This window comes from Lethenteron reissneri, chromosome 15, assembly GCF_015708825.2.
Source record: "Lethenteron reissneri isolate LAM-NWPU_2019-01 chromosome 15, ASM1570882v1, whole genome shotgun sequence".
In the NCBI taxonomy this organism is placed as follows: Eukaryota; Metazoa; Chordata; class Hyperoartia; order Petromyzontiformes; family Petromyzontidae; genus Lethenteron; species Lethenteron reissneri.
In genome coordinates this window covers 10,284,479-10,293,813 of record NC_083793.1, presented here as the reverse complement: position 1 = coordinate 10,293,813, position 9,335 = coordinate 10,284,479, and the positions used below count along the sequence as shown (strand labels likewise).

General features: G+C 46.5%; 1 protein-coding gene across 1 annotated transcript; it reads left to right on the top strand.

The window, feature by feature from the left end:
- The first annotated feature begins 819 nt into the window (after nucleotides 1-819).
- On the top strand, nucleotides 820-9,111 carry LOC133342690 (uncharacterized). Its single transcript, XM_061552015.1, has 2 exons — nucleotides 820-1,066; nucleotides 4,323-9,111. Exons 1-2 carry the CDS (start codon nucleotides 1,030-1,032, stop codon nucleotides 5,216-5,218), a joined length of 933 nt encoding a protein of 310 aa, XP_061407999.1. The 5' UTR covers nucleotides 820-1,029; the 3' UTR covers nucleotides 5,219-9,111.
- Nucleotides 9,112-9,335: the final 224 nt, after the last annotated feature.

Genomic DNA, 9,335 nt, shown 5'->3' with positions numbered 1-9,335 from the left:
ACTGATGTTCGCACCTTCGGCTGATACGCGAATGTGAAGCACGCATCTTGGCTTTTAGGAGCCCTTTAATGACTTAATTTCTCTTCCGTTGAGCTTTCATTAAACCGTTTAACTTCCCTTACTCAATGTTTGCAGAAACATGTACATTTTGGTATGTGGGTCATGTGGGGGTTATAGCACGTTACACCACACACTGGGCACTTCTGAATATTGTGAGTCTGTTGTAGTTAACACATCTCTTCCACACCGAAAGTAACCACCTTTGATGTAATTTTCATTTTCCCCTTCAGGACAATGGGCTGTAACATGGCTATGACGTAAAGGTGGCCTCTCTCTTTCGTAATGGGGCGGAGAGGTGGCACAATGGGTTTCTTTTTTCTTTCCATGTGCTATAAAACCTGGCGACCTGAGCTATTTTCCCTGCCACGGTGGCAAACACAAACATTTCAATGCAACAATAATATCCCCAATTGAATACTAATAATAATTATCCTTAGATTAACAATAAAACATGTGAGAATATGGAAACACACGATTCTCAATACATCAATCACATGCTGATCGACAAATGTTAAGACATGAGTAAGGCTATGTTGACGAAAACAGTATTACGCAGGGGAGAGATTATGGAAATATATATCGTAGCGTTAATGGTTGTCTTGTAGCTCCGTATAGCACCGATAGGTCTCAAACAGAAACTTTAAACTTGATACAAAAGAGGAAGTTGTGCCGAATGGAAAAAAACATTGGTTAATGATTTCAGTATGTGAGAATTGAAAATAAGCCAAACTCGTCTTCCGCATATAGTCGGATAGCGGCGAAGCAGAATCCCCACTAATTCGTTGGACGACACCTTGATACGTGGAGGACAGCAGAGCTTGGCTATTTGTTGGCGCCGTCTCGCCGCCTGGCTGCTGCCTTCCCGCTCTCTCTGTGGTCCCTCGCGTCTTGAACGACTTCACCAGGTGGAGCGGTGGGAGCGGTGGGAGCGGTGATCACATTCAAGACCCCACCGGCACCGGCAGTGTGATGACACAGAACCGCAACATGGCCGTCAAAAGCAAAGGTTTGTCGTGAACACGTACGGCGCTTTTGTCAATCCACTCCCAGATGAGGGCCTCCCCAATATCGTGCGGGGCGTGGAGGATCTTTGACCATACTTATAAAACTAAACTATTTTTGTTATATTATCCTGCATACCAGGTGAGGTAGTTAACATCTCGCTACCGTGGCACCCACTACGCTGGTTGCTAGAGAAGGTGGGTAAGCTAGTTGTGGGAGCACAGAAGTACGGCACAACAATGGCATTTTCTAAACTCTCCCTCTGCTTCCCGCAAAGTAGTACCGCAGCATGCAGTCAATAGCAGCTTGTTTTATGCATGGTGGTGAGTAATCCAACATTTGGGCTGGCTCCAGCCAGCTTAGCTTCTGAAATCTGGCGCGAACCGGAGCCATGTAACGGATTCACTGCCTTCCAGTCAACAGTCAAAGTGATGTTCTGCTCCAATGAGCGTCGAGGCGATGTTCGCCTCCCGTTGTACAGCTCTGACTGAGTCAGTTGTGGAAGTTACAGATTCCTATGACGGGCGTGATGAGTCTTCCTAAAGGACAACCACTTTTTAATTCCCCACAAAGTGCTACGTATTCTATCGAGGGATGATGGACCGAGTCAAAAGTGACTCGGAATTGTCAACGTTTTGATTGAATAGTAAAAAAAAATGTGTCGTGTTCATGCCACCTCGTTAGTATGGGTTTGCAGTAGCTTTCTGACTCTTTTGCATCATGTTTTAACTCGGTTCATCTTAACGTACACGGATACAGTTTGCAAATGCTGTAATGTCCGAAAATTATAAACCGATAAAACCTCGGCTAACCGGACTAAATGGTGAGCCCTGGGTTCTGCTACTAACAATTCGGCGAGATACTACAATGGTAGAACACCTTGAATCATATAAACATAGCAACACATTAGCAACACTACTGAGCATTGAACACACGTGAACAATGTATGAAAACGATTGTTGATAAGTTTACGTATGGTTTAAACGCTCCATACACATGTAAAAAATACAAGTACTTTTCTTAAAGTGTGTGCTGTACTGTAACTAACAGCTGAGCTGTGTCGATGCTCTCCGTGGCGAAATGTTAACTACCTCGCCTGGTACACAAGAGGTTGTGGGTTCGATCCCGACTGACGCCTCAATATTTGAAATTTTCATGTTCTCCTCGTGGTCGTGTAGATTTTACTCCGGGTCCTCCGGTTTTCCCCTCCACATTTAGAAACATGCGTTTAACTTGCTGCTATAAATTTCCACATACGCCTTACTTGTCAAAATAAAAGTAAACGTTTTAGAATTTTTTGTTTATAGAAGCACAATGGACACAAAACACGAAGTGACACAAAGGAAGAGAGACGGGGTTATCAAGACAGGGAGAGTGACACATTCGTTCTTCTGAAGACGCTGCAGAGGCTGGTGGCCCATGCGCTCCTATTCTCACGTCTTGAACATTGCAGTGCCTCGCTCTCTCGGAGTCCTGCATGAGTGACCTCCTTGTAGACTGCAGTCTGTTCAAAACGCAGCCGCCAGGGCGGTCACTCGCACTGCTGTTTGGGATCATCTTTCATCTTTGCTCCTGAACCTAACAGTGGCTTCCAGTTCAAACCCGCGTTGAGTCTAAGATTTTCCTATATGTGTTCAAGGTTTTAAATGAGGTTGCTCCACCATACGTGCAGGAGTTGATTCGGCCACACACTCCACTGAGATCTCTCAAAGCCACGGATCGTGACCTACTCAGCGTACCGGGAGTGACCACGGGGCTTTGTGTGTACGGCGCCCAGATTCTGGAATTCCCTGCCATTGAAGGTCAGGAATTCGCAGTCGATGGAGATGTTTTAAGTCTCGGCTGAAGACCCCACAGCTTATTAAAAAATTCCACTCTCTCGCTCTAGTTCTCCGACTTTGTTTAGTGTTTCTCTTCCCGGTTGCTTGTCACTCATTGCCCTCCTTTACACAGATGGCGTTCTGGGATCCATTGTTTCAGGGCGCGCCTCGTGTATCTAACGTACTGGACTGCGTTACGATTACACGGGACCGTACACCGCGCGCCACCTGCTGTACACAGCGGGCATCGCATCCCTAGGTGGCGCAAGGATGCTGCGTGGGGGTTTTCATTCTCGAATTAAATACCTGACCTGCTCTGGTAACACGTGATAACCAGCTCGACTGGATCATAATGGGGGTGCTATTTTTTCCTTGTCCCAGGGTACTTTGCTTCTTCTTCCAATTGTGTAATTGATCTGTCTGTCCTCTCTATTTTCCGTGAAGTAGGCCCATTGCCCAAAACATCACCTCGGGGAGTGATTCATCACCTGGATTGCACACACCCCGTCGGGGTGCGAGATGCCCTCACTAGGGGTGCGAGACATGGCCAGATTTTTTTTAGAATGTAAATCATCGAAACACAAACTAAGCACGGGCACGTAAGTACAACTACTGTACTTTGTTTCATCAAACATCTATGTATTTAATAACATAGATTGTTTAACGATTGAGACCCAAAGGGGTGCAAGGCTGCAGTAAAGGTGAAGGACCACTGACTTAGGATCTACTCGTATCCTGTTAAGGCCAGCGGTGTTTTAAGATGTTGTAGCCGATTAATGAGTGTTCATAAATGTGGGAGGAAATCTCAGCACCCGGAGAAAAACGTGCACATGCGAGGGGGCAATAAAACAGGGCACGGGCACCTCCTCGACGCCCACGGGAAGGGAGTTTCACACCATCAGTGCGCTGATCCACCAACCCTCGCTGCTACCTCCACAGCCCCGGACTACAGGCGTGCGCCATATCACCGCCCGGGGTTGCTCGATCACGCTAATGTTGCGAAACTGCCTTCCTGTGAGCATCGACGCAGTACAGAAAAGTGTGCAGTAATATAAATATGTCCCTTGCATATGGAGTAGATTGTTGGCCACTCGCAGGCGTGGGTCTTCTCTGGGTGCCCGCGTTTTTCTCCCCCATGTAGAAGCACTCAGTGATTGGCTGAACATTTAGTCCTGAAAATAGAAGACTGCAGAGCTTGGGCGATTGTTGCCACCGGCTCACCATATGCCAGCCTTCTCGCTTGCCGGTGGTTCATCAGCGACTGCAAGATGCAATTCGCATGAACAGCACTACGTTAAAAAATAAACCGTTTGTAGAACTATACAAAATCATGGCTAAAGTTCACATGGTCACCAATATGGAATTACTCTGCCAGTCCGTGGGTGGCTGCATGGACATTTGTTTGATCTGCCTGAACGCAACCGTGTGTTCTCTGCGCAGATAAATTCAAGGAAGAATTCGACGAAGCTTGCGAGCAGACCTGGAGCGCTTTCCAAGAGTGGGAGAATAAACGGGAGGAGCTCATCGACGTGTTCAACAGATTCGCCGACGGCTTGGACAAACTGGAAACAAACGTGAAAGACGTACAATTGACAGGAGCTCGCGCCCTTATAATCGGTGCTGCGGTGACAACGGTGGGATTCTTAGCTGCTCCGATAGTTGTTGGTGGTGGCTTGGCGCTGAGTGCAGTGGCCGGAGGGCTTGCATTGGGAAGTTATATCGGCAAAGAATTAGCTGAGAAGAGCAGCCTTGAAAAAGTTGACACAATGCTTAAAGCGGAAGAGCAAAGTCTGAGCGATCTAGAGAAATGCCTGAATGGATTGAGTCAATCATGCGAAGGGCTCTCTTCGATAAAACCGAAAAATCGTAGGGTCATTGCGTTTACACAAGCGGAACGTCAGCTCTACAAAGACCTCAACATCACCGCACAAAGTAAACACACGTTCAAGCTTCCGGAAAAAGTTCCGCAAGACAGTGGCAAAGGCAGAGGTGCAGTAGAGGCCATGGCTGGTTTTGCCGATCATTTGGTAAACATCAAAGAGGAAGATATCCTTGAGCTAGAAGACCGCGCAAAACCACTTCTGAAATACCGGTTGCTTCCGGTCGTGTTTGGCGTTATCGCCACTGCATCGCCACGGGATATATGCACTACATACGAAATGAAATTGACCAAGGAAACAAGTCAGAGGTGGCAGAGGGGCTGCGTAACAGGGCATCAGAATTCGAAAAGCAATTACAAGCTTGCAGAAAATTCAAACTCACTTTTGACAAGGAGAATAAAAGAAAAAGTTGTTGCTTTTCGAAGCTGTTCAAATAAGTATTTCAATAATCGGTGAAAGATAAATAATTGTCAATTTACCCCAGGCCTCAATAACACATTTTTACCAGCTAACTTAATTGCTCTTCGGCGGCCATGTTAATGAGCTTAATTGAGTGCAGTCTTTCATCTTTGTCTAGTCCTAAACGCTTGTCGATAATGGAAGTGACAATGAAGTAATAGTTGTCCTGTCCACGGCCGAGCACAAAAACACAGCCACTAACATTTTACTAATTAATTACAAAACAAAAAACGTCAACAGTATTTGTCAATAACAATGCCTTAATATATATAAGACTATTATGGCCCCTCTTCATAGCATATCAACCACATTAGAACATCAAAAGGCTGATGCTCACATCTCCTTAATGAACGGAAAAATAAAGAAGCCGCAGTGCGGGTATGGACCATATTAGTCAATTATTGTAGTCTGCACTCATTCAAGCAAAAGTATACGAATTTTTTTTCATGAAGGCCCTCTCGTGGCTAACAGAGGGCACTTTTCTCCTGAACATATTGCCATACAAAAGATTAGAATAGCATATAGAGAGGCCAGAGATAGAGTGGAGAATAATAGTTGGAGACTGCACTTGTTTTTATACCATAGGGCCTGATGATATTTCTAAAAGTTTTACAAGTAACATTGTGTTTAACTCGAATTTCCCTCAACCTCATCCTTGTCATCCAAACAGATTGTAATCACTCACCATTATCAACATATCAAAAACACTCGTCTGCTTTCCTACCAGAACAGTATGTGAAAATAACGTATACAACAGCACAAAACGGTCGTAATCATCAAATGCCATTTGATTACCTGGAGGAAGGCCTTCTCATAACCATCGCCATCTATCACGGTCTGGTAGACTGGAGTAGACACGTGGCTATATCGAGTGGTAATACTCGATGTGGGTGCAGAAATAATTGTCTCAGTGGCTGAGAAAAAAAAAACACTTGTCTTGAGTCAGAGCACTGAGCCACAGAGTCAGCGCCACTGAGATCCTAGCTTGGATCTGGATACATGAAGCTGCCTGTTAATAAATTGTGGGTCTCACTTGTCCTGTTGTAGTGAGATGACTTTTCACTCCTGGCATTGCTGTTGTTGTATATATAGGCTTTTTTTCCAAAAAATTATATTAATAATAATTCTGCCAATATATATTTTTAAATAATCAATCGCGGTGTCGCTTGGGGCAAAAGGGGGTGATACGAAACCCTCCCCTCACAGCAGATGCCTTTCACACAGGGGCGGTTTCTTCATTAGGGCGATTGGGCGACGCACCACCAATGTCATTCAACCACAGAGTCACGCTAGCCGTCACTGTGCCTCTGGATATAGTCCAATCAGCGTCATGTCACGTTCTGTGGAGTACCGCCTCTTTTTGGGCGATTTTACTCCGGCTGAGAATCGCCCCGAGTGGCCCCATAGACTTACATTCAAAGATGTTTTTTTTCGACCGGGGGGCGCTGCAATGCATTCTCTATGGCTTCCGGGAGGGCTCGCCCTAACGTGCTTACGTCATCATACGTAAGCACGTTTCATCCAACAATATAATTTGTCGCCACCTAGTGGAATCTTTAATAAAAGAAACTTGAGTGGATTGTATTAATAGTGAGTATAGAAACAAACAAGATGTATTGTAAGAGTCACTTTATTTTTCATTAATATTAAAGAAGTGAAGTTGCCTTTACATGCTTAAGCTGTTAATTTATCCATTGCATGGGTGGAGCTTATCCTTATCAATCATCCAGACATTTGCCCCCCCTGAGAGATTTTGCAGGAGCCACCACTGCTTTCACACTCAGGACCAAGCAAGGAAGTAGCCATAAAGATAATAAACAAATAAAAACACCTTGGTACAAAGGAAATAGAGGGGGGGGATTGCTAATGAGATTCTGGGGAAATCTCTACACGACTTCAAAGACCGCCACAAAGCACGTACAAAAAGCAGGCGTCACCATCTTCTTGGTTCTTTCGGTAAACTTAGCGACACGAATAAGTGGACATCATAGACTGCCCACACACTCACTCCGATTAAAAACCAGGCTACAATCTACATTAGTGGGTTATTACTTCTCATATATTATTTTAATCCTAATGTTATTCACCTTATTTTTATTCTTCTTCTTCTATCTATGTGACTGTACCGAAAGAACCAAAGAATGAATTCTGGATGAACATAAACCAAATAATAATTATGAAGTATTAGACCGAGGGTCATCCAGAAGAATAAATACGGCGAAATAGGTCAATCACCCAAAACCAAGATAAAATGTATCCCATAGAGAGAAAGCCTCCCACCCGCCTTTGTCTCCCGGCAGCACGTGATAGTAAATTTGCATACGCACGCAGAGGACATCTCCCCTTAAAAAGAAAATCAAACACCATGAAGGAACTCCAAACCACGATGGAAGTACTGTAAACACTTCTACAAACATACCTTGAGTCACTTACAGAACTACAAAAGTGGTACGGTATCAAGCTATAAGAGGTAAAATAGTATTTTTTCAAACGGTACAAAAGAAACAACTTCAAAGTCCTGCGGCCCTCTCTGAGAGAGACAAAATGTAACTCCCCACCGCGAGGGAAGAGGGGGGAGAACGCAACCGGACAGGGGGACCCCCCCCCCTCCTTCCAGATTATATATTGCAGAGGGTTGGAGGACTAGAAGGACGCACTTGTAGCAATTTGGGACATCTGTTTCCCACGGATGAAAAGAGGGGGACAATAATCAGGCCAGAGTGAGACTTAACAGATGGCTTAATAAATTAGAACACACACACACGTAGAACTTCCCCCACAGCAAAGAACGAAATCAAAGGAAGTTCCAGTCCTTTGTGAGAAGGCGTGCCGAGGGGAGAGAATTCCACATAAAAACAGAGACACGACACACACAATAGAGTGCTGCGATCGGCAGGCTCCGGGAACCTGCCCCCGTGACTGGCACATCGTCAACGAGCTGCATCAGCAGAAGCCACGACCAGCGACAGAAGACAACCGCTAGCGAGCAGACTCCTGGGCATGGCCTCGAGATCAACAATGGGTGTGGTGTTGCGCAGAGAAGAGGGGCGAGGTGATGCTCGGTGCTGAGTTCGGCATGGACCGACAGAGTATCGCTGAAAGTTTTATTCTACATTTATCTTGATGTTTTGAGTCGCTTGCAAAGTCAAGGATTGCGATAAGTTGTATTGTACTAAGCTTTCACAGTTGTTTAAGAGGTGTGCGAATACACTTTACAAGTTTTGAGAGTGAGTGCCAGCTCCCACGGGCAGCTGCAGCTCGAGTTAAACTGACGAGCAACGTCAAGCAATCAACCTCGAGAAAGGGCGGAAAGCACCAAGCATCGACCAAGCCAGCATCGCAGAGAACCAGCTGCACGTGCAATCGTGCACCGCCAGGGAGCATGGAGCAGGAGAGAGCGCGCAGCAGCGCCACCAGCGCCACCGAGCAAGGGTGTTCAGCTGCCAGCGGACAAGCTGCGAGCGCTACGAGCACCTTCAAAGATACGCGTCGTGCCAACTCAGCTCATCCAGCAGGGAAAATAGCCTAACCAGCCGCCCGTGAAGAAGAGGAGAGCGCCGGCGAGAGCGCCGTGGGTTCGACACACACACACACCGACCAGCAACCAGCTGGGAACCAAAACAAGAGTGAGGAACGGCGGCCAGTGGACAAGCTGCGGGTGCTATCCGACGACGGAATCAATGCGCATCGCCGACGGCGAGCGTCATGCCGACTCTCTCTTTCCGTTCAGCAGTGGACAAGCAGCTGCTGCTGTCGCCTCAAAGAGAACAAGCGAGCAAGCTATTCGTATGACAAAGATAAAGATCCCCCGTATAGCCTGAACAGACTGTAGGGGCAAGTGCTGTTAGCGAGCACCTATGAAGGCCGGAACGGTACACGAGGGGGTGGGTGGCCAGCACCACGCCCGACCGCCTTTGTCTCCCTAGTGGCGATGTTTACACACCGCACCAGGTACTCATTTAAGGCTGAGTCGACCTAGGGGATGCCCAGGACCGGTTCAGATAATCGTCACTGGTGTTAGCCGTGAGCGGGAATCGAACCCGGGTCGCCAGGTTCATAGCGCAGCGCGCTAACCGCTACACCACCGCTCCCCACATACACACACTCACACACT